Source organism: Capra hircus, chromosome 25 (assembly GCF_001704415.2).
Source record: "Capra hircus breed San Clemente chromosome 25, ASM170441v1, whole genome shotgun sequence".
In the NCBI taxonomy this organism is placed as follows: domain Eukaryota; kingdom Metazoa; phylum Chordata; class Mammalia; order Artiodactyla; family Bovidae; genus Capra; species Capra hircus.
The window spans coordinates 3777762-3802389 of NC_030832.1; the positions used below are offsets into that span (position 1 = coordinate 3777762).

The window sequence follows — 24628 nt, forward strand, 5'->3', positions numbered from 1 at the left end:
CATTTCGTTTTATCTGCACAGCAGCACTGTAGTGTGGGGATAGTGTCATCCCCATTTTGTAGATGAGGAAACTGAGGCCCACCAGAAGAAACAGCTTGCTCCAGGTCACATCTTATGATGCCTGTGCGGGAGGGAGGCATTGTGGCTGAGGGCAGCGCCTGATCTGGACCTTGACCCTGGTTCTGGGCAGAAGAGGGGGCTGGTTGTCCAAGACAGGCCCTCCCAGGTCTTCAAGACTCCCGAGGGCCTGGGGTCTCACACTGTTACTTTAGAAAGAACCATACTTTTATTGGAGGATAGATCAAAGTCATTTACAAAATGCCTTTTGTTTTCAAAGCACAGCTTTTCATAAAAAGCAATGTCCACCTTTAATACATGCTCGAATACACAGCTGTGTGTTGAGGGGCCACCCAGCACTCGTTTAGAAATCCTCGTCTGAGTCGTCCTCGGCCCACCGGCACACTTTCCCAGGCCCGGGGCTGGCCCGGGTACCCGTGGGGGTGGGGGACGGGGTGGGGGCCAGGTTCACCCAGCCGGGCCCTCGGGGCAGCGCGTGGCTTTCTTTCAGTCTGATGATGCGGTAGTTCTCATAGTGGACGTTGTGGGTGATGTCCTTCAGGTCTTGGAGGTGGGAGCTGGGAGATGGGCAGCAGGTCAGTGCGGTGGGCCTTGGACATCCCCCGGGGCCCCCACAGCCTCCCGGGTTCCCCACTGGCTCACCGGATGAGCAGGTCTCTCAGGAGGGGGAACTCACAGTGGGCCATGTTCTCCACTGGAAGACACGGCACCAAACCCTGAGTGTGCGCTCTGCTCAGTGCTCTGCCCTTGGCCAGCATTGAGTAAGCGCCTGCTGTATGCTGCACCCCCCACCCCCCACCACTGCCTGCCCCTCCCCACATTTCTCCCTGCGTTAACCCACCTCCCATTCATTCATTCATTCATTGCTGTGTCCCCAGCCCTTGGTACAGGTGGCTCCTATAAACAGCTGTTGAGTCACAGGACTTTCCTCTGCTCCCTCAGGTGCCCCCCCTACCCCACACGTTTCCTTCTCTGTGCGTCCCCACTGTCCTTGTCTGGCCACCTCTGTGGGCACAAGGACCTTGTTGGTCCCACTTTCACTGTATCCCTTCAGGAACTGCACGTAGTGCGCCCAGCACATAGTAGGCCCACAATAAATTCTGGTGAATGAATAGGGTGCCTCCTGGGTGCCAGGTTTCAATGCAAAGTGGTGGTTGTTCCCCCTCCACCCACCCTATGAGGCTGACGATTTCATGATACCCGTTTGACTGTGAGGAAACTGACGGAGTTGGGTATCTTGCCCGGGGCCACCCAGAAGCACAAAGGAACTTGATCCCAGGTCTGCCTGTTTTCCGGCTCTGGGCTTAAACCCACACCAACTCTCTGGTGGGTGTAAGGATGGCAAGGGCAAGAGGCCAAGCCTCGCTTTTCAATCTGTTCTCCCTGAGCCCTCCCTAGGGTCCCTGAACTGACCTTCAATGATGCCCCACTTCGTCTTCCGGCCCAGGACACACCTCCCGTTCACCATGTGCTCTCGGTCGGCCCCGACCACAGCGAAGGGGATCCGCTCCTGCAGGGAGGAGACAAGATGGGAGGGTTGGCCCCACTGGGGACGTGGAGAGAGAGGTATGAACCCTCAGGATGCTGCCCTTTGTGGGGACAGAAAGTGGCAGGAGGAGCACAGATGTCTGAAGTCGAAGGGCACAGACTCTGATCGGTGCTTTGGTTTCCTCATCTGTAAAGTGGGAGACGCGATAGGACCGATGCAGGGCTCTGAATATTTGGGAAGGGCTTAGCATGATGAAGGGCTTAGCAGAACAAGTCTTGGAAACCAAGTGTTACTCAGAGTACATTAGTGATGTCAATTCCATTCACGTCCTATCTCTTACCTGTGAAACAGGAAAGGCAATCACCTTTAACCATTATTATAAGGTTAAAAGAAACAATTTTGCACTATAATTTGAGGATATATACACCCCTATGTTCATGGCAGCACTGTTTACAATAGCCAAGACATGGAAACAGCTTAACACCCTTGACAGATGAAGGGATAAAGACGATGTGGGGTGTGTATACACACACACACACACACTCCTCACAAATGCACACTGGAATATTGCTCAGGCATAAAAAGAATGAAGCAATGCCGTATCATACTAAATGAAGTAAGTTGGAAAGAGAAAGACAAATACCATGTGATATCACTTATATGTGGAATCCAAAATATGACGCAAATGAACCTACCTAGGAAACAGACTCACAGATGTAGAACGCAGAGCTGTGGTTACCAAGGGGAAGGAGGGTGGGGGAAGGGTGGGGTGGGAGCTTGGATTAGCAGATGCAAACTATTACATAAAAACAAGGTCCTACTGTATACCACAAGGAACTGTATTCAATATCCTGTAACCATAATGGAAAATTATATATGTAACTGAATCATTTTACTGTAAACCAGAAATTAACACAACACTGTAAATCAATGATACTTCAATAAAAGAAATTTGAAAGAGAGAGAGAACATTGTAAGCCAGGGGCTGGCAACCTATGGCTCCTGGACCAAAGCAGTCAAATTCATGGGCATACAGCCCTGGCCATTCATCTACTCTTGTCTATTTTGCTTTCATACTACTTTGGGAGAGCTGAGTAATTGCAGCAAAGTCTAAAATACCATTGTCTGGCCCTTCACACACAAAAAAAGTTTGCTACCAAAAAAAAGTTTCTAAGCCCTTTTGTAATTCTAGTTTCTTACTTGTTCATGGCTAGAAAGTGAAAATGAAAGTCGCTCAGTCATGTCTGACTCTTTGCAATCTACAGTCTACAGTCCATGGGATTCTCTAGGCCAGAATACTGGAGTGGGTAGCCTTTCCCTTCTCCAGGGGATCTTCCCAACCCAGAGATCAAACTCAGGTCTCCCGCATTGCGGGTGGATTCTTAACCAGCTGAGCCACAAGGAAAGCCCAAGAATACTGGAGTGGGTAGCCTATCCCTTCTCCAGTGGATCTTTCCAACCCAGGAGTCAAACCGGGGCCTCCTTCATTGCAGGTAAATTCTTTATCAACTGAGCTACTAGGGAAGTCCATTCGTGGCTGCAAGTGGAGATTAGGCTCTCAAGTGCAGTATGGGGGTTTGTTTTTATGTCTAAGAATTAGGCTGTGATGGGAAATAAATTGATGCTAATAATAATAACTATGTGTTGGGGACTTCCCTGGTGGTCCATGGGCTGAGACTCCGAGCTCTCATCGCAGGGGACCGGATTTGATGCCTGGCTGGGGAATTAGATCCCACATACCACAACTAGGAGTTCCTGTGAGGCAACTAAGACCCAGAGCAGCCACATACAAATAAATAAATATTTAAAAAATAGCTATCTGTTGCACACTTATTATGCACCAGCCAGTATTCGACCCTGGACAGATGTTATATGTCTGGATGATTTATTGAGAGGTTAATTTGAAAAACTTTTCTTTATTCCCCCAGTTCTAATCCAGTTGTGACCAGGCTGCTGTCTTTGCTGGCCTTGGGACAGAAAGTGGAAGGTCAAAGCTCTTTGAATCTTTCACAGGAAATACTGTTCATTGCTCCAGTGGGGAGCGGAAAGAGAGACTGCGTGGAGAAACTGGGGGCTAGACAGGAAGCAAGGCTTCCACGTACAGATGTGGAGTTTGTGCACTGCACAAAGGCAACCCGCCACGAGGCTGTGTAGGGCGGAATCCCATGTCTGTGGAGGCGGCTCCTGCCTTTTTCTAATCCGAGCAAAAGTGCTGTGTAAGTTAGCGGGGTCCCTCGGGGAGGCGGTGGAGGCCAGGTGTCTATGGACAAAGAATCCCAGGCCTCACTCAGGTGCTTTTTAGGAACAAGACAGACTGACTTTGAATGTACCACAAAGACAGGGAGACTGGGGCTTGGAGGTGGAATTCGGTTGCTTCAGGGAAAATGAAGATATGAGTTATTTCCTTCTTTCCTTCCATCCCTTTCTTTCTTTCTTTCTCTTTCCCTCTCTCTCTTTCTTTCTATAACTTTATTGAGATATAATTTACACACTATGACATTCTTCCCTTTAGAGGTTCAGTTCAGTATACTCACAAGATTGTGTAACCGTCACCACAATCTAACTCCAGGGCGCTTTCATCACCCCAAATGAAAGCCTGAACCCTTTAGCAGTCACTCCCCAACTCCCCGTAAACCTCCCAGCCCCTGGAAGCACAAATCTATTTTCTATCTGTGTAGATTTGCCCATCTTGGACATTTCATGTAACAGAATCATATAACACATGGCGTTTGTGTCTGACTTCTTTCATTTAACATCACGTTTTCAAGGTTTATCCACATTGTAGAATCTATCAGAACTTTATTCCATTTGATGGCTAAGGAATATTCCCTTGTATGGATAGACCACATTTGTCTGTCCATTCACAGGTTAACAGACATTTAGATTGTCTCCACTTTTTGTTACAGATCATTCTAAATGTTCTGTTATGTGAACATTTGTGTATGAGTTTTTATATCAAAATAGGTTTACATTTATTTTTTTCTCTTTTTGGTCTTAAAATGCCATAAGGTTTCCATTTCTTTTGAGAGTGGAATTGTTGGGCCATATCGTAACAGTGTTTAACCTTTGAAGAACTACCAGACTATTTTCTGAAGTGGCTGCACCATTTGACTTTCCTACAAGCAATGTGTGAAAGTTGTGGTGTCGCCACACTCTCACTAACGCTTGTCTTTGTCTTTTTCTTTTGCCATGCCTTGTGGGATCTTAGTTCCCTGACCGGGGTCGAACCCACGTCCCCTGCATCGGAAGCATGAGTCTTAACCAATGGATGGCGAGGGAAGTCTCTGTCTATTTGGACTTCTCTTGTGGCCCTCAGGCTCTAGGGTCAGCAGGCTTCAGTAGTTGTGGTACTCGGGCTCAGTAGTTGCAGTACTCAGGCTCAGTAGTTGTGGTACTCAGGCTCAGTAGTTGTGGTACTTGGGCTCAGTAGTTGTGGTACTCAGGCTCAGTAGTTGCGGTACTCAGGCTCAGTAGTTGCGGTACTCAGGCTCAGTAGTTGTGGCTCCCGGGCTCTAAGTGCAGACTCAGTAGTTGCGGCAAATGGGCTTGCTCCGTGGTATGTGGGATCTTCCCAGACCAGGGATTGAACCTGAGTCTCCTGCGTTGGTAGGCAGATTCTTTACCCCTGGGACACCAGGGAAGCTCCTTATCCATTTTTAAATTGAGCTATTTGTCTTTTCTTGTTGGCTTGTAAGAGTTCTTTGCTTTGGTAATTTATTTTTGTCTGCACTGGGTCTTTGTTGCTTTGGGCCAGCTTTCTCTAGTTGGGGCGAGCAGGGGCTGCTCTCTAGCTGTGGTGCATGGGCTTCTGATTGCTGCGGCTTCTCTTGTTGCAGAGCTCAGGCTTTGGGACATGCCGGCTTCAGCGGCTGTGGCTCATGGGCTCAACATCTGTGACTCATGGGCTCTAGCGCATGGGCCCAGTACTTGTGGTGCACGGGTTTAGTTGCCCTGGGGGTGGGGTGGGGCATGTGGAATCTTCCCAGACCAGGGATCGAACCCACGCCCCATGCACTGCAAGGCAGATTCTCAACCACTGACCCACCAGGCAAGTCCCACCTGTCTTTTAGTGTTGATCTGTAACAGTTCTTTTTATATTCATGATACATGTCCCTTATCAAATATATCATTTGAGAACATTTTCTTCCATTCTGGGTGTTGTTGATATGACCAATTTCTTGCTCACCTTGTTTTCAAGTGGAGATTTGTGTCTGCCAGAAATATATGAACTTTCCCCAAGGTGCAGAGAGACAAATCTTCAGATGGAAAGGATGAATGGACAGCACATCACCCAGACACAGTCCCACCAGCCTCCCCACCTTAGATGGCCTCCTACCCGGATCTTGCTGTTGAGGATCTTGTCATTGATGTCCTCGTCAAAGGACTTCTGAGGGTACACCTCAATGCTATGAGTCTTCAGGTCATCCTGGATCTGCAGACCACACACAGATGACCTCAGCCCACTCTAAGGTGAATTCTGCCCCCTCCACCCCCACTGACCCCAGACTCGTTCCCAGGAGCCCAGATCACCCTGTGCCTGAAGGCCTCTCGCTCCTCAATGGTCAGGCTGTCGGCCCGGGCTATCACGGGCACCACGTTCACAGCCCGGCAGAGCCGCTGCAGGAACTCAAGGTCCAGGGGCCTCAGGCTGCTCAGGTGGGGCACGATGGTGGTGAAGGCATGATGAGCAGGTGCCAGCCCACGCCCACGCCAGGATCCCTTCCTCCTCCGCCCACTGGCTCAGCCACCTCACCAGTGCCCAGTGGGCGGCACAAAGTATACGCAGCAGTGCACTCGCGTGTCAGGGATGTGCCGCTGGCGGGTGATGAGGATCTCCTCTTGCAGGTACCGCTCGTACTGCTCATTGATGTAGCCCAGGATGGGGTCCCAGCTGGGGCGGGAGATGGTCCAGCCTCAGAAACTTGCTGGGAGCACCCCCCACCACCCCTCAGGTCCTCTGGGTGTTCTGCCCTTACAGGGCTTCCCTGTACACAGGTGCAGTCTGTGTACTGCACAAAGGCAACCCGCCATGAGGCTGAGTAGGGGTGAATCCCATGCAGGCTCCTGTCTGTGAAGCATGCTACTGCCTTTTTCCAATTCAAGCAAAAGAGCTGTGTAGGTTAGCGGGGTCCCTTGGGGAAGGGGTGGAGGCCAGGTGTCTATGGATGAAGAATCCCAGGGCTCATCCAGGTGCTTGTGTGAATGTGTTTCATCTCCTTGAGAGCCTAAAACAACTCTGGACGGGGGATGTCGTCATCCCCAAGTTACAAAAAAGGAAGCCCAGGCTCAGAGAGCATCTGCAGCCAGGCCCAGGTGGTACACCCGGCAAGTAGTTTAACCCAGGGGTCCTGATTCTGGAGTGTGGGCTTCTGTTGCCTTGCCATACTCATCAACGATGCCTTCATCAGAGAGCTAAGAGCAAGCTAAGACCTTTACATACTTGACTTCCCATGATCCTGGGAGGAGGGCTGCACACACCCGTTGCACAGGTGAATAAACTGAGCCTCAAAGATGCCACATCCAGGTGACTTCAGGCCTGATGTTTCCTGGAGACTGGAGGGGCGGGGGCCAGGGTAGCCAGGGCTTGGCCTTCCCTGCCTCCCCTGGGACTCACCACTTGTCATTGTTGATTTGGTCCCCAAAGCCAGGTGTGTCGGTCACGGTCAGCTTAAGCTTCACACCATTCTCCTCGATAACTGTGGGGAAGAGCGGAGAGGCAGAGAGTGGGCCTGGGTGGGTGGGGTGGGGATGGGTGATGGGGGGCTCACTCACCGTGAGTCACAGAGTGCAGCTGCAGCGTCTGGGGCATGGGCACCCGCAGACCCGGCATCGTGGACTTCCATATCTTGGACTTGAAGAGTGTGTTCACCATTGTGGACTTGCCCAGCCCGCTCTGTCCTGCAAGTAACCACAGAGCCCCAACAACAGCAGAAGGGCTAGGCATGTTTCTGAAACTCTCAAATAAACTCTTTCAGAAAGTCAACCGTTTTTTAAGTATAACATAAACACAGAAAAGCATGTATTATCCTAAGTCTCCAGCTCAATGCCTTCCCCATTTTTTATTGAGGCAGAAACAAAATAAAATGTAATTTTTAAATAAAATATAAGATTATACAAAATATGAATAAATAAAAATTATTTTACTCATATAATAAAAACTAATATTAACCACTGAAAGTGTACAGTTCAGGGGCACTGAGTGCGTTCACAGTGCTGTGCAAACACCAACTCTCTCTAGCGCCAAAACATTTTCATCAGTCCAACAAAAATGCTGCATTCATTGGTCACACACTCCCCAGTCACTAATCTGCTTTCTATCCATGGATTTGCCTATTGCATACATACTTCTTTTTTCCCCTTTTTCCTCTGGCCATGCTGTGCAGCTTGTGGGATCTTATTTCCCCAACCAGGGCTCGAACCCACGCCCTCATCACTGAAACTGAGTCCTAACCACAGGCCCTCCAGGGAATTCCCTGGGTGCTTCATATAAACGGGATCACGCAGTACTTGTCCTTCTGTGTCGGGTTGCTCCCACTCAGCATAGTGCTTTCAGGCTCATCCACACTGTGGCATGCACCATGACTTCCTACTTTTTCATGGCTGAATAATACTCCCCCGGATGGGTAGACCCCACTGTGTTTATCCATTCCTCTGCAGGTGGGCAGGTCAATGCCTTTTTACAAATGAAACACCAGGTGAAGGGACAGAACACGTGGTTCTACCCAAGACCACTCCTGTCACATCTCCAGCCCCGGGGACGGCCACTCTCCTGACTTGCACCATCAAGGAGCAGCTCTGCCCACCCACGCTCTACGTGGGGATCACACAGCACGTGCTCTTTCGTCTCTGGCTTCTCTGGGTGAGACTCCCTCATGCTGAATATTCCCTGACTACTCATTGGAAAGACTGAGGCTGAAGCTCCAATACTTTGGCCACCTGATGCAAAGAGCCAACTTGTTGGAAAAGACCCTGATGCTGGGGAAGATTGAGGGCAGGAGGAGAAGAGAGTGACAGAGGATGACATGGTTGGATGGCATCACCAACTCAATGGACATGAGCATGAGTAAACTCCGGGAGGTAGTGAAGGACAGGGAAGCCAGGTGTCCTGCAGTCCATGGGGTCGTAAAGAGTCAAACATGACTGAGCGACTGAAAAACGACAATCTCCATGCTGTCTGTACTTGTAGATGGCCCATTCTCCCTGCTGGGCTGGCTTCTCAATTCTATGGACCTTGTCCCGCAGTAGGAAACATCCTACGTCACAGGGCAGGATGCACGTTTGTATCTATAGCCGAAATTGTCCTTTGGGCTTCGATATTCAGAGTCGGAGCCACCCTTGGCTATTGTTACTGGCAATACGGTCACGTACAAGTCTGTACCAAGATGTACTGTCAGTGTAAAGGAATAAACCATATTTTGCAAACTTGATATAATAACAAGAATGCAAACAATCTTGTGGATAATGTTTTCTATGTATTATATGTCAAGATGGTAGTATTTTTGGAATGTATTGGGTTAAATAAAAGAGATGATTAAAATCAATCTCTCCCATTTCTCTTTTTTTAAAGGAAGCTACTAGGAAATTTGAAATTATGGATGTGACTCCCATGACATTTCTATTGGGTGCCCCCTCCTTAGAAAAATACGCTTCGTTGGTGCTATACATCTGACATTTTATGTTCCATTGCATCCAGTTTATTTTGTGAGAAGCGTAGTTTTCTTTTTTTAACTGTCTTTTTTTTTTTCAATATTGATTTACTTTTTTGGCTGTGTGGCAATTGGGATCTTAGTTCCCCAACCAGGAATGGAACGTGGTGGGCCCCTTGCATTGGGAGCTTGGAGTCTTAACCACCGGACCACCAGGGATGTCAGAGAAGTGTAGCTTTTGACCCACCAAATTTTGCATGTATAAAAATGCAATTCCAGGTCAGCTGACCCATGGGGAGCCTCCTAGATGGCAGGCAGTGTGCTAAACCCCATGAGGAAACTGAGGCAGCAAGGGGTCAGGGGCCCAGGTCACACACTGGTGGGCATTAAATCCTGGGACCACCATCTAGGGTGTTCCCACTTTCTGCCACACACAGCCTCCCCTTTTCATGTTCTGATTGGGTTTACTCGGGGCTTCTTGGGTGATTTTTGTGTTTTCATGACTCAGCATTTCCCACTTCTCCACCTACCACACCCCTTTGAGGTACAACTGTCAGCACCACTTTACAGATGGGGAGAGTGAGGCTCCGAGAGGTGACACGTCCAGGCCCACAGGGTGGTATCCGTGACTCAGTCCTCCTGTGAGCCCCGACCCCTTACTCACCCACCACCATGATGTTGAACTCAAACCCCATCTTCATGGCCTTGATCTTGAGTTGGTCCAGCACAGCCTCGATGCCCACGTAACCAAGCCTCTCGCAGGAGAAGGTCCTCGGGCTGGAGGCCCGTGATGAACTGGGCGAGGGGGACTGCCTCAAGGGGTCCATGGGGCCAAGGAACTACGATGCCTGTCATCTGGGTCAGGGTGGGGAGAAGGGGGTTGCTGCGGTTCCAGAGGGGGACCATCTGAATTCTCATCTCTGAACCCTGACTCCTGAGGCCTGCTCCCAGACATTCCCACGCTTCACATCCCCTGACCTATGTACCCAGCTAAGTCCCCATGGCCCATGGAGCTTGGCAAGGGGTGCCTGGAGGCGTTGCCTCTCAAGGGAGACTGAATCCCTTTTCTGAGATGCACCAGCCCCAGGAATCTGTCCCTCCCCAACCCTGGGCCCAGGCAGGCTCCCACAGCTGTGTGGCCAGCCTGGCAAAAGCCAGGGTCTGGACCCGCGGAGGGGACACAGAGGGAGAGAGGCAGCCTCGTGTGGCACCTGGTGGCCTTGGGTCCCTGTGGGAGCCTTGAGGGGCTGCCCTGTCCTGGCAGACCCTGGTGTGTGTGGTGAGGGGGAGGGGACAGGTGACAGTTAACTGAAGAATCTGAGCGCCACCTGCTTCCCCTGAACCCCCCGCCCCACGGCTCCGCTGCAGCAGGGGGCTGGGGATAGGGACAGGTAAGCCATGCCTCCGGGCCCTTTTGGGCCAGTACCCTGTAACCCTCACAATGACACCAACCTGGTTCTACAGACAGGAAGCCAGGGCCCCAGGGCAACTCCCTTGCTCAAGGTCACTGGTAAGAGGCACAGCGGGACTGCCGCCGGTTCCTCTGGCTTCCAAGATCATGCCCTTAAACCACTCTGTCAGGGAAGGAAACCTGTGACCAGAAGACAGCAGAAAGCACACATAGGTGTGCTTTCTTTGGCCTGTCCATTGCTGGTGTCATTCTGTCAACACGCTCTGTGTTGTGTCTGTGTTAACAACTCTTCTAGAAGCCTTAGGATGTTAACCTGTCAATGGTCTTCACGGGAGTAAGTGTTGTTACTAGACCTGCGCGTGTTAAGTCGCTTCAGTTGTGTCTGACTTGGCAACCCTATGGACTGTAGCCCATCGCTCCTCTGTCCGTGGGATTCTCCAGGTAAGAACACTGGAGTGGGTTGCCTTGCCCTCCTGCAGGGGGTCTTTCCGACCCAGGAACTGAACGTGCTCATCTCTTATGTCTCCTGCATTGGCAGGCAGGCAGGTTCTTTACCACTAGTGCCACCTGGGAAGCCCCAGCTTACGTAAGGGTCTGGAGAGTGGTTCCAGGTCACACAGCGAGGAGGTGGCAGAACTGGGAGCTGTGTCCTCATGCTCACCCCTACAGTCTCTTTTCTTGTTCACATCAATGTCTAGATTTCTGGTGTATCTCACTGACCGACGGACCGACACATCACCGATTTAACGGACATGAGTTTGAGCAAGCTCCGGGGGATGAAGGACAGGGAAGCCTGGTGTGCTGCAGTCCCTGGGGTCACAAAGATTCGGATACGACTTAGTGACTGAACAGCAAAGGGATTTATAATCCCTGGCAACTCTGGGTCCAGCCTACAGCTGACTCAAGCTGCCCTCTTTATTATTTATTTATTGGCCATGCTGCATGGCTTGCAGGGTCTTAGTTCCATGACCGGGGATTGAACCCAGGTCCTGGCAATGAAAGCGCTGGGTGCTAACCACTGGGCCTCCAGGGAAGTCCCTCGCTGCCCGCTTTAGATGGGCTACATGCTCTCCAGTTTGCCCCAGTCCTCACCTCTCCCTAATGCCTCCCCAGTAAGATCCTTCTCATCATAAGTCTGCCTCACTCAGTTCTTTCTTGCCTGTTTCCTGGCACCTGAGTCTCTAAGCCACAAGCAATCTTCTGTCTCATATGTATGCAAATGTTTTCTGTAAAAAGCCAGATAGTTTTTTGGGCTCCAGAATCACTGCAGATGGTGATTGCAGCCATGAAATTAAAAGACGCTTATTCCTTGGAAGAAAAGTTATAACTAACCTAGATAGCGTATTCAAAAGCAGAGACATTACTTTGCCGACTAAGGTCCGTCTAGCCAAGGCTATGGTTTTTTCTGTGGTCATGTATGGATGTGAGAGTTGGACTGTGAAGAAAGCTGAGCGCCGAAGAATTGATGCTTTTGAACTGTGGTGTTGGAGAAGACTCTTGAGAGTCCCTTGGACTGCAAGGAGATCCAACCAGTCCATTCTGAAGGAGATCAGCCCTGGGGTTTCTTCGGAAGGAATGATGCTGAAGCTGAAGCTCCAGTACTTTGGCCACCTCATGCGAAGAGTTGACTCATTGGAAAAGACTCTGATGCTGGGAGGGATTGGGGGCAGGAGGAGAAGGGGACGACCCAGGATGAGATGGCTGGATGGCATCGTGGACTCGATGGACGTGAGTCTGGGTGAAGTCCGGGAGATGGTGATGGACAGGGAGGCCTGGCGTGCTGCGATTCATGGGGTCACAAAGAGTCGGACACGACTGAGCGACTGAACTGAACTGATAGATTTTAAGTTCTGCCCATCAGAAGGTCTCTGTTGCACCTGCTCTTCGACTCCACTGTCACGGTGCAACGGCAGCCGCAGCAGGTCAGGCGCGGATGTGTGCCAGTCAGCCCATTCACAGGAGCAGCTGGCGGCTTGCCGCGCCCTTTCTTCTCGCTGAGACTCAGCCCCTCCGCCCGACCCACTCGCCTCCACTGTCTGGAGCCCCAGCAGCCTCTGTCTCTGCCTGCCTGCCTTGCCTTCTGCTCTCCTACAGTCCACACATCGGAAGACAGAGGCTTAAATGTCACCTTCAGGGCCTGGAGGATAGGAGTGGGGCTGGTTGGGGCCTGGGGCAGAGCCTGCCCAGAACACAATGCTGCTCCCGCTGGAGAACTCCCTCAAGCTACGACGGACACCACAGCTAGAGGGACTCAGAGAACCTGGCCTCCTCCTCCCCACAGAGGAGGATGATCTGTGCTGATGACCCAACAGCGCCGCTGACATGGGGACCCACCTGGCACGGGAGAAGAATCTGCCTCTGGGAACAAGGAAATCAGCGTTTCTGCCCAGAAAACACTTTCTGTGGCAGTGTCACATGTGAGTGATGTGGGATTCTGGTGGGAAGACACCCACAGGGACCATTCAAGGCACTGGGCTTTGTGGACTGGGGAAAAAATGTTAGTCGTTCAGTTGCGTCTGTCTCTCTGCGACCTCATGGACTGCAGCCCGCCAAGTGCCTCTGTCCAAGGGATTCTCCAGGTAAGAATACAGGAATGGGTAGACATTCCCTTCTCCAGGGGATCTTCCCCACTCAGGGATCGAACATCGCATTGCAGGCAGATTCTTTACCATCTGGGCCACCAGGGAAGCCCCACAGGGACTGGGGAAAGCTGAGGGCAAAGTGATCAGAGCAAAGGACAGGTGAGCCCAGCGTATCCAAACAACCAAGACTTGGAGGGGATCGCAAGCACAGGTAGGGTGAGTAACACGTGGCCATTTAGTGCGAGTTTTCTCCTGCGGTCATTGTGCCAAGGGAGCATCTGTATCAATTACTGCATTCACCCCTCCCAGAGGCCCGATGGGGGAGATCTCCACACACCCATTTAAGATGAGGAAACTGAGACAGAGAGGGGTTGGGGCTGGGCCTCCGGTCACACATGGGTGGATGTTAGGGCTGGGAACAGGACCCCAGTCTGGGGTCTGACTAGTTAGAAACATGTCCTGCTGTGGCCTGTCCCCCATCATCGCTCTGCTTGGATCTTGGTGGGGGGTGGGGGCTGTACCGGTAATTTTATGTCTTTTGATGACTCAAGAGTACCTCAGATTTTCTTTAATGAAACATAAACAAATGAAGCACCTGGAGGTCTAGACAGGAAGACTGAGGGTCAGCGGGGAGAGGAGAAGATGGTAGCCCCTGCCTAACTGGCCAGGCCAAGGGGTGGGCAGGTACCACAGCTTTTAACCTCCCCTCCTTGCTTTTTTTTTTCAATTGAGGTAAAATCCACAGAACGTCAAATTACCCTCTAGCCATTTCAACTTGCACAGATCTGCGGTATTTGCTGCATCCACAATGCTGCAGAGCTACCACCCCTGTCCAACTCCATGACACGTTCACCACCCCAAAAGGGAATTCCATCATCACTAAGCAACCCCTCCCCAACCCCTGCCCTAGACCTCGGCAAAGAGTACTTTCTGTCTCTATGGATTCCCTTCCTCTGGACATTTCCTATAAATGTAATCATGTACGGTGTGGCCTTTTCTGTCTGGCTTCTTTGACCCGTCTTTCCAACGTTCCTTCACTTTGTAGTGTGTGTTGGTTGGTGCCTCATTCCTTTCCAGGGCTGAATAATATTCAATTACATGGAGAGACCCTGGGTGCATGCTCAGTCACTTCAGTCGTGTCCGACTCTTTGCGACCCTGAGGACTGCAGCCCGCCAGGCTCCTCTGTCCATGTAATTATACTCTGTCCGGGTAATGATACTGGAGTGAGTTGCCACGCCCTCCTCCAGGGCATTTTCCTGACCCAGGGATCAAACTCGAGTCTGCCTGCATTTCCTGCATTGCACCGGATTCTTTACCCAATGAGACACCTGGGAAGCCCATGGAGTGACCACGTCATGTTTATTCATTCATCAGTTAGCAGATATTTTGGGGGTGTTTCCACTTTTGGGCTACTGTGAAAAATGATGCTGTGAACATTTGCATACAAGTTCCTGTGTGGATGTGGAGTGGAGTGGAACTGTCAGGTCCTGACAACTCCATGCGTAACTTTTCAAGGAACCGGCGGAAAGTGGTTTCTACAGTGGCTGCATCCCTTCCGTTTTGCACTAGAATAGTCATTTCAAAGCTACCGCTCCTGGGCAACACCAATCTGAGATCTCAGAATGGGATAGGGGTGGGGATGGAGGGTTTAAGACAAGGATCCCAGCTCAGGAGACTCTGTTATGGTGGTCAAGGGCTCCAGGGTTTGAATGCCTGGGTCTGGGTTCTGAGTTCCCTGCTCGTTGGGTGTGATCGGAAGAATCATGGTGCCCAAAGACATTCTTATCTGAACTCCTGAATATGTTACCTTACGTGGCAAAAGGGACTTTGCAGATGTGATTAAGGATTTTGATGGGGAGATGATCCTATGGGCCAATCACAGGGATGCTTATGAGAGGGAGGCAGGAAGGGCAGAGCCAGAGGTGTGAGGATGAGGATGGGGCACGAACCAAGCAACAGGGGTGCGAGGCCTCTAGAAGCTGGAAGAGCCGAGGAATGGATTCTCCCCTGGGGGATCTACAGGAGGAAAGCCGTCCTACCCAGTCATTTTAGACCTTGATCTCCAGAACTGTAAGATGATACACTTGCATTATGTCACTAAGTTGGCATACAGTAGTATGTCACAGCAACAACAGGAAATGAACACATTACATGTATGACCTGAACTAGCTGGTGAACTTCTCAAGGCCTCAGTGTACACATCTGTAAAAGGGGACTAGCAAATATACCCACTTGAGGACTGCCGTGAGGAATAAACTGGGTAATGCACGTACAGGCATTCTTCTCAGTTCAAGACCACTACGATAAAGCAAGTGTTAGGCCTCTCGGTCATGTCCAACATTTTGCAGCCCCATGGATTGTAGCCCGCCAGACTCCTCTGTCCATGGGATTCTCCAGGCAAGAATTCTGGAGTGGGAATCTCACGATAAAGCAAATACTACAATAAAATGATTCTCATGGATTTTTTTGGTTTCCCAGGGCACATAAAAGCTGTTTGCACTATACTGTAGTCTATTAAGTGTGCAACAGCATTGTGTCTAAATGTACAAATTTTAACTAAAAAATACTGTGCTGAAAAATGCCAAAACAACATCAAAGATCACTAATCACAGATTGCCCTAACAAATATAGTAACGATGAAAGTTTCCAAATGCTGCTGGAAGAATGCTACCAACAAGACTCACTCAGCTCAAGGTGGCACAAACCTTCAATCTGTCAAAAAGACATACTATCTGTGAAAGCGCAGTAAACAAAGGTGAACCCATGTAGGGTCAGGCAGAGCCTAATGCTAGCCAACAGGTTTTCCCAGCAAGACTGTAAGCCCAAGGGACAAGCAGGTGTGCCCACCTGGTTTACAGCCAGTCCCAAGTGCTGACATGGCCTGGCCCCTGCTATGGGGGCAGGAGGATGGTGAGAGCTGCCTCCAGCTGCTGTGTCAGGGGCCCCAGGCCCCAGTTTCTGGGGAGAGAGCTCATGCAAGCGACCTTAACTATCATCTTGCGGGGTCATCGTGAGGGTCAGGATGGTGAGAACCCTGGAGGCTACAGCTGTGCCACCAGGCACAAGACAGCTGCCCAGGCACGGGTGGTGGACAGGTAACTGCTTCTCCCTCCTCTCACCACTTTGTCTCCATTTTTACCTCCCTCTATCCCTCTAACCCATGAAATTAAAAGACGCTTACTCCTTAGAAGGAAAGTTATGACTAACCTAGACAGCATGTTAAAAAGCACAGACATTACTTTGCCAACAAAGGTCCATCTAGTCAAGGCTATGGTTTTTCAGTGGTCATGTATGGATGTGAGTTGGACTGCAAAGAAAGCTGAGTGCCGAAGAATTGATGCTTTTGACCTGTGGTGTTGGAGAAGACTCTTGAGAGTCCCTTGGACTGCAAGGAGATCCAACGAGTCCATCCTAAAGGAGATCAGTCCTGGGTGTTCACTGGAAGGACTGATGTTGAAGGTGAAACTCCAATACTTTGACCACCTGATGCAAATAAGTGACTCATTGGAAAAGACCTGGATGCTGGGAAGGATTGAGGGCAGGAGGAGGGGATGACAGAGGATGGTATGGTTGGATGGTATCACCAACGCAATGAACATGAGTTTGGGTAAACTCTGGGAGTTGGTGATGGACAGGGAGCCCTGACGTGCTGCAGTCCATGGGGTCGCAGAGTCAGACACGACTGAGCTACTGAACTGAACTGATCCCTCCAACCCACTACCGTCTTTTTCTTTTTTTCACCTGTGAAGCTAACAGCAGCTGAGGGCCAAACTGTTTCAGGTTGCTACTCTGGTCTTTTGAGAAAAAGTGACCCAGAGTGAAGAGGCCGCCAGGCCTGTGGCCTCTTGCCTGCTCCCGCAGCACTCACGGAGGTTCAGAGGCAGGAAGCACAGCTGTGGGGCACAGGGCCCGCCCTTGCTTGAGCTGGGGGGCGGGGTTGTGCTGGGGGAGTGGTGGGAGGCGGGGCAGGTTGCTAAGGCCTCAGGTCCTGTGGACCTAGAAGCTGGAGGCAATCCGTGCTCCCTGGACCTAGGAGCCACCTGGGGCAGTTCCAAGGAAGGTGGGGGTCCAGGGTTGGGGCTGCTTTAGGGGGCGGGCGGGAAGAGGGTTGCCTAGGCCAGGGTCAGGAGAGGTGCAGGAGAGAGACAGGGTAGGGGTGAGGCTCCAGAGGGCAGTGTGGGAGGACAGTGCAAGGGCTGGCCTGCAGCAGCCCCAGTGAAGCCAGGATTCTGAGGGGCCCTCTGTGGGGCAGGGGGGCGCTGGAGCAGGTGGCAGCCAGGGCCTCCCAGCTGAGATGGACTGGACGATCCTGCTCTTCCACTCTAAGTGGACCATCGCCTTTGTCTTCGGCTTCGGTGAGTGCGGCTCAGCCCCGGCCCCCATCAGCCTCCCAGGCCCAGGGCCTTATCTGGACCCCTGTCCTGTCCACAGTGGTCATAGTGCTCCTGCTGCTGTTTGTCATCAACAACACCTGTGGCGGCTGTATTCCCTGCTGTGGCGGCTGTATTCCCTGCTGTGGCGGCTGTATTCCCGGCTGTGGCGGCTGTATTCCCGGCTGTGGCGGCTGTATTCCCGGCTGTGGCGGCTGTATTCCTGGCTGTGGCAGCTGTATCCCCTGCATGCCCTGCTGACAAACCTGCTCTTCTGGGTCCCAGAAGGTGAGCTCCGAGCATCAGGGCCGGGTGGGCACTGGGGCAGCGAGGAGCTGCAGTAGGCTGGGCAGGGGGCCAAGGAGTGAAGTCACTGGCTCCCCTGTGCCTCTCTTGCAGGAATCCACCCCACCCCAGGGATTTGATAACTTCACCTGGACCCTTAACGTGGAAAGTCCCTGCCTCCCTGTCTTTGCCCTGTTGGAGAGTAATAACAAAACCTCGTTCAGCAAAAGCCTGAGTCTAGAGCTCGTCCCATCAGGGTGGGCAGTGCAGGTCCTACGGCTTCACTGAGATGCCTGCTGGGTTCCCCAGCCTTCAGCCGGCATGGCTGTTACCAGGAGACCTTAGATGTCATGCTGCAGCCATCCAGCCACTGTCCGTTCACCCGCCCACTCAGCCCCTTGGTACCTGAGAGGCCAAGTCACTGGGTACTTGGCCTGGCTAACTATCAGGGGCCCTTGGCCAGGTCCCACCCGGACAGACAGAAAAGGGCTCACAGTCAAAGTCAGACAATCTTTATTTCTTGGACGCCCCGCCAGGGCTGCAGAGTGAATGCAGTCAAGGACACTACAGCTCGTGGTGAGGGGCGCTTCTGTCCTTCTTCCCTCCCAGCCCACCCTTTAGGCTCAAGCGGGAAGAGCTACGTGGCTGCCCCTCGCCCTCCTAGGGGTGGGGCCAGGCAGGAGATGAAGGGGGAAGGAAGGAGAGCCTGGTTCCAGCCCAAGTCCAAAGGCTCCTGCCCTGTCGGGAGGCCAGGATGTGGACTGGAGGACACTTTGTGCCTCCTCATCTTCCCCATCCAAAACAAAAAGCCCACCTGCATCCCTTCCTCCCAGCGGATCCAGTGTTCCATCCCGTCTGTGCAGGGGTGACAGGCAGGGTAGCGTGAAGGGGGAAATAAATAGCCTGCAGTGCCCGGCCCTGGCCGGCACTATGGTTGGGCGGGGGGCGGGTGTAGGGAGGATGGATGTCCTGGGCTCCACTCCCAGGGGACAGGCTCTTGGGCACTCTGTTCAGAAAGGCCTGCAGCTCCAGTAGCTGGAGAACACAGAGATCTGGGGAGGAGGGAGTTGGAGGAAGTGATGAGGCGTCGGGCCAGGGGGTCTGCCCTGCTGTAGCCTCTGTCGCCCAAGGGCCAAGTGGCCGGAAGAAGACAAGTGTTGCCGAGTGATGTCATGGCCCACCCCCAACTGGTATGCGCAGAGAGTGTAAACAGAGCTTAGGATCAGGGGGTGCTTTGGAGACACACAAGGAGCCCTTGGCATCCCCACCCCCACCCCAAAGAAGGAGCTGAATGGCCCGTGGATTGGCTGGCCTCCTCGGGGTGAGGTCCAGCCCGGTCCTGACCCCATATCCCCACCTTATCCTTGAGCTGCTGGCAGAGTTGCAGGGAGACAGTGAAGAAGACCAGGGCGTCGTTGAGCCAGGGGATCACAGACTCCACCTTGTGCACGTGGCTCACCTCCAGGCGCTGCGTGCCCCACTCGCTGTGGGGAGACGAGAGGGGCCCTGAGGGCGGCCCAGAGGGCCAGGGCCCCACCCTAAGAGGGGCAGGGGCGCTCCTGAGACCCCTCTCAGGTAGCATACTTACAACATGGCCCCAGGGCTGTGCAGTACAGCACCTCCAGCTGGGCGGAAATTCTAAACAAGAAAGCATCAGATGGGGTCAGGCCTGAGACCACAGGGTGGGTGAGGGCAGGCTGGGTGGGGGGCTCACCTTGGTGGAATTGGGCTGCAGGGCGTGCAGCTGGTACACGGTGAGGCAGAGCTTGTTGAGGTTGATGTAGACGTTGACCAAGAGGTCAGAAGGCAGGGTGGGGGCGAACATCCGCTGTGGGGGGAGGGCCGGGCATCCAGGGGGGATGAGGGCCAGTAGGCACGTCCCACCCTCGCCCCTTCAACTGCTGGTAGGGAATCCCAGTCCCCATCCCGTGGACTGGGGCCTTCTGATTCTTGCCAAGTGCCCCGGGTAACTTACTGCACCACTGGGCTTGGACACCAGTGACCCGGTTCCGAGGGGTAGGGGGAGATATATTTTGGGGATTCAGAATGGAAGCCAAAGACCCAATCCAAGAAAACTGCACAGAAAACTCTGTCAACAATCTGGGGCCTGCAGGACGCCCTGGCACCCTTGTGTCCCTCCCGCCTCTCCTGGAGCAGGGGTGGGCCTAAGGCACTGACCGTGAGGCCGCTGGCAGCAATCTCCGGCAGAGTGAGGGTGGCAGGAGTGGTGAGCCGGTTGCGGGCTCTGGTCAGCTGCAGCATCACAGCGTCCATTAGCTGGGGGAGGAGAGCTGGTCACAGCGGTGCTAGGGTAGCCTCATCAGAAGGAACCAAGTTATGGGAGCTCCCAATTCCTTCCCTGGGGGTCACAGACTCAGGCCCTGAACCCCTGCAGCAGGGGGCTTGCTAAAGATGCGGGTGATCGGGCTCCAGCTGGGGGTGGGGGCAGGACATCTGAGCTGCTGACCACCCATCCAGAAGGTTCTACCATCTGGGATCCGGGGTCCTGGTCCAATTGGGGTGGAGGAACCTGGAAGTCAGTCCCAGGGGGCCAAGGGCTTTGAGGATGAGGGTTCAGGCAGTAAAGGAGCTTAGAAGGAGGGACCCTAACTCAGCTTGGGTGTAAGGAGTCAGGGAGGGCTTCCTTGAGGAGGCACTGGGATGGGTAAGTTGAGGCCTTAAGGTGGACAGGAGCCCTGTTTTCACAGGTGAGGAAGGAAACTGAAGCTCCATAGGTCCAAGGCCGCACGGCTGGGGAATGGTGGAACGTCTGGAGACTCATCCCCTCCCTCTGCGTGGGAGCAAAGCTCTCAGAGCCCCAGTGCCCACTGCTTCCAGCTCTTCACCCAGCTGCTGCCATGGGCGCTGGGGTCACCTGGCTCCTGGGAAAGGCAGAATTACTGGGCTGCACATTACACCCCAAAGGACACTCACAGTTCTGAAAAGGACTTTGGTCCATCTGGTTTCAAGTTTTCATATCAGGCCCAGAGATGGCATGCAAACCACCCGAGGACACACAGCAAGCCGGAGGCAGGGCTAAAGCGTGAACTCAGAGAACCTGAGTTCATCTTGTCCCTTCACACCACGTGGATTCACTTTGTTAAATACAGAAGCTTTTCTGTTTCTGGTAGTAATACCTGCAGCTCTCATCTACTGGGTGCTTACTAGAAGCAACGTCACCCGTGTTGTCATAATGGCAGGCATGACAGCTTATCCCCCTCTTTTATCCGGTGAGGGTGCTGAGGCACAGAATGGCTAAGTAAGGGATTTGAGGTGGCCTGGCTCATAGTGCAGGCCCTGGGATCAGAACCCACATCTGTTTATGGGGCCTGGGCTGTGAGCCATTCAACTGGCTGGAAGGACATGGCGTACACCGAGAGGTGAAGGGTTGACGCTCAGCTTCACCTGAGGGTGGGGCCAGAGCTTCCCAGGGGCCCGATCGGTGGTCAGGGAACTGGGCTCTCCCACTCCTGAGGTGGCTCACCTTGAGGACCTCTGCTCCCGTCCTGAACTGGTAGCTCTCATCTCGGTTGGCGAGGAGGTAAATGGCTTGGCTCACGTGGTTCCTGGCATCTTGGATCTAAAAGCAGGGCCCACAGAGCGGTCAGTGGGCTGGGCCTTGGCAGGGAAAGGTGCCAGCCTCAGAACACCCACGGTCTCTGGGGGCCCAGCCTAGGGATCCCCACCCCGAGGGGGCCTATCTATCTTCCTAGTAAGGGTGGGGTGGGTGCCGCCTGCTGGGCCTGGCTGATGCAGTGAGGCAGGCTTGGTCCCCGGTCCCTTGCAGCTCACTTTCCAAAGGAGGACAGAGGGTAACAGAGGAAAGGCACAAGGTAATAGACTGCTCAGCTTTCACAGGGAAACAAGGTGATTGGGGGGCGGGCGGCGGCGAGGGAAGGCAACTCTTAAGCTGAAGCTTGTGCAGTGGCAAAAGCTGGGGGGTGGACTCCAGGCAGAGGGACAAGCCCAAGCAAAGGCCGTGAAGTGGAAACAGCTGGTGGCCAGTGAGAGGGGAGAGGGAGGTGGCAGAAGCCAGGTCCAATTACAGGACAGGCTAGGAGACCAGGCACTGCCCACCCCGGCTGCACTGCTAGGAAACATCTTTGTAAGCCTGCTGCAGCCGCAAGGCCCCACAGCGGCCAGCCCTGGAGGCCTCAGCGCTGCAAGGGCCTGTTCCTGCCTGCCCTTGTGCCCTGGGCCCCAGCCGGGGAAGGGCCCAGTTACCTGCTGCAGTTTCCACTGCTTGTCCTCCCGGAAGGCAAAGTGCAGCAGCTGGTTGTTCCTGGGCATCTTCAGGTTCACATCCTGCCAGGCAAGGGTGGGCTAAGCCGGGCAGAAGGATGCCCTCCTGCCGCCGGCCACTCTAAGCCCTTGAACCAGGGGGCAGAAGCAGAGTGTATGTGGTGGCTCAGGTCCGAGCCACTCCATGTGGGAGAGGAGGAAGAACATGGCCATTTGGGTGGGGGCAAACAGGGAACAGGAAATAGGAACTCAGGCCCAAAAGGAACCACAAAGAATTGAAAGGGAAAACAGCCGCGAAAGGGGAAGGTGGCTTCTGCTGGGAGGGAGGAGGTGTGTGGTTGTGGGCAGATGGAGAACATTTGCAGGTGCCAAGGGACGTAACGCCCACCCAAGGAGGAGGGGGACCTTCCCCCAGGCCTTGGCACCTGCTACAGGATCAAGTGCAGAAAGAGTTAAGATGTTGGTCTGGGGCCAGCCTAACCCTGGAGCCAGACTATAGGTAGTGCCGTGCGCAAAGCACCACCCACCCCCTCACTTGCTGTACCTCTCAAAGGAGTAACACACCAACCTCAGAAGCAGATTACGGGGGTTGTTGTCATTTTCAAACAAGGAAATTGAGGCCCAGAGAGGTCAAGGATCCTGCCCAGAGTTACACAGCTAGTTGGTGGCAGAGCTGAGCTAAAGTAGGAGGCCCCCCACCCACTCCCGACTCTTGCCTGTTGGCTGCTGTGGTGGCATGGGAAGGGGCCGGGACAGGGGGACTCACCGCTTGGCTCAGCGCGTCTCCCTGCAGTGTCAGCACGCCCTTCACCTGGTCTGTGCTACAACACGTGGGGGTCAGAGCAGCACCTGCAGCTGCCCCCTCCCACCACCTGCAGCTGCCCCCTCCCACCACCCCAGCCTCTCCGCGGGCTGTCACAGGATAGTCCAGCCTGTCCCACTGCACATCCTCTGGCCGCTGGAGCTGGAATCAGTCCACAGGGCAGGGCCGTGGCCACACCACCAGTCCTAGAGGGTATCCCCAAGGGTCCCTCCTCCCAGAAGTCCACCCCTCAACCCCACCACGGTTTCCACCCAGCCCAGGCTCACCCACAGCTGCCCAAGACAAAGTTTTCCTGCTTCGTGGGCCCCTCGGTGCCTGAGCCTGGCAGAGTGAAGCGGAGCGAGGCCTCCTGGGGGGCAAAGGAGAGTGGGGTAAATCAAGCTCACCGACTCCAGACTCCAGCCGAGCCTTTGCTCCATAAGCCCCGCTCCCAGGGCCCCTCCCCCACGGCCAATTTCAGGTCCTACCTGAACCCATACCTGCTCCTTCCACATTCCGTGGGGGCCTACCATGTGTCCCATACAGGATAGAGGACCCAGAGACACCCTCCCCGTTTGGTTGACGAGCTTGGAAGTGGGGAGCAAAGTCTGAGAAGACAGTAGTCATGGCAACCGGTAATTCCGGCCTTATCAGGCACCGCCTGGGCATTTTTTTGTATTTCCATTGGCTGTTTTTTTTAAATCTTCACAACAGCCCTGAGGGCGGTACTGCTATCTCCTTTTTCCAAAGGGGAGGTCCAGAGAGATCGAGGACTTGGCTGAGGTCAAAATGCTGGGTCCTTCAGATAGGAAATTAAACGTCAATTTCAAAGGGTAGCTTCCCCGACTGCGGGGCTCAATCCAGGCCCGCAGCCCTGGCAGGACGGCTTGTGGAACTGGGTAATTATCTGCTGGCGCCCCGGGTTAGACACTTTTTAAGTCCTAGGACTGAGTCCGGGGCCTGAGGGCAGGGCCTGGTCTGAACACCGCGCGTCGGGTACGCAGCAGCCGCGGGAGGCCGAGGGGGAAGTCGCGCTGGGGGAGAGGGGGCGCCCGCACAGGTCCTCGAGGTTACCTTGAGGATGTCCTGCAGTTGCCTCAGCACGGCGTGCACCTCGTCGTGTAACAGCCAGCGGAACTCCTCCTCCTGTGGGGACAGGCCCGCTGTCAGCCGCCCCGGCCCGCGGCCGCCTCCCGCCTGGCCCGGCCCGGCCCGCGCGCCTCACCAGCACGGCCCGCTCCGCCGCCGTCGCTGCCATCACGGTCGCCATCGCCGTCGCTCGCTGCCCAGCGACCGTCGCGGGTGCTCGGTCAGCTGGCGGCGCCCGGGCCCACCCTCGCCGCCGATTGGCTGCGCGGGCGCCCGCCACGCCCCCAGCTCGCAACCCCGAGAGCGCCGGGGACCTGCCCACGCCGGCTCGCGCCGAACACCGCGGCGCTGCGAGCTCTGGCTGCAGCATCCGCAGCGGTTCACCCGCCAGGGCGCGGCGCTCGCCCGTCCCGCCCCTCCTCGGCTCTGATAGGACGCCCTGCACTAGGCGCGCTCGGCGATTGGCCGGAGGTATGGCTAGCTCTCGCCGCTCCCGGCTACTGGCCACCGGGTCAGCCGGTTCCCGCCCGGTCTCGTCTTCTAGCTCCGTCTGTCCCGGAGGGACAACCCCTGCCTCCTCTCCCGAGTGGTGCTCGGTGTCAGGGCGCAGACCACCCTACCACGGTCACAGTT

At 53.9% G+C, this 24628-nt stretch overlaps 2 protein-coding genes across 3 annotated transcripts; both read right to left on the bottom strand.

Moving 5' to 3' along the window:
* Window positions 272-10489, bottom strand: SEPT12 (septin 12). Of its 2 annotated transcripts, XM_018040097.1 has the most exons (10): window positions 10425-10489; window positions 9878-10068; window positions 7340-7465; window positions 7182-7263; window positions 6321-6458; window positions 6098-6215; window positions 5904-5999; window positions 1492-1588; window positions 721-772; window positions 272-635 (listed from the first exon to the last, which is right to left on the bottom strand). In XM_018040097.1, exons 2-10 carry the CDS (start codon window positions 10038-10040, stop codon window positions 422-424), a joined length of 1086 nt encoding a protein of 361 aa, XP_017895586.1. In that variant the 5' UTR covers window positions 10041-10068; window positions 10425-10489; the 3' UTR covers window positions 272-421. The 2 variants fall into 2 exon arrangements, with proteins under 2 accessions (XP_017895586.1, XP_017895587.1); XM_018040098.1 differs by lacking the exons at window positions 6321-6458; window positions 10425-10489 and having other exon boundaries at window positions 422-635; window positions 9878-10040.
* On the bottom strand, window positions 18356-24371 carry ROGDI (rogdi homolog). Its single transcript, XM_018040142.1, has 11 exons — window positions 24132-24371; window positions 23981-24052; window positions 23194-23276; window positions 22871-22925; window positions 22087-22167; window positions 21347-21442; window positions 20041-20139; window positions 19577-19690; window positions 19451-19500; window positions 19220-19346; window positions 18356-18914 (listed from the first exon to the last, which is right to left on the bottom strand). The coding sequence occupies exons 1-11, from the start codon at window positions 24363-24365 to the stop codon at window positions 18873-18875; spliced, it is 1053 nt and encodes a 350-aa protein (XP_017895631.1). The 5' UTR covers window positions 24366-24371; the 3' UTR covers window positions 18356-18872.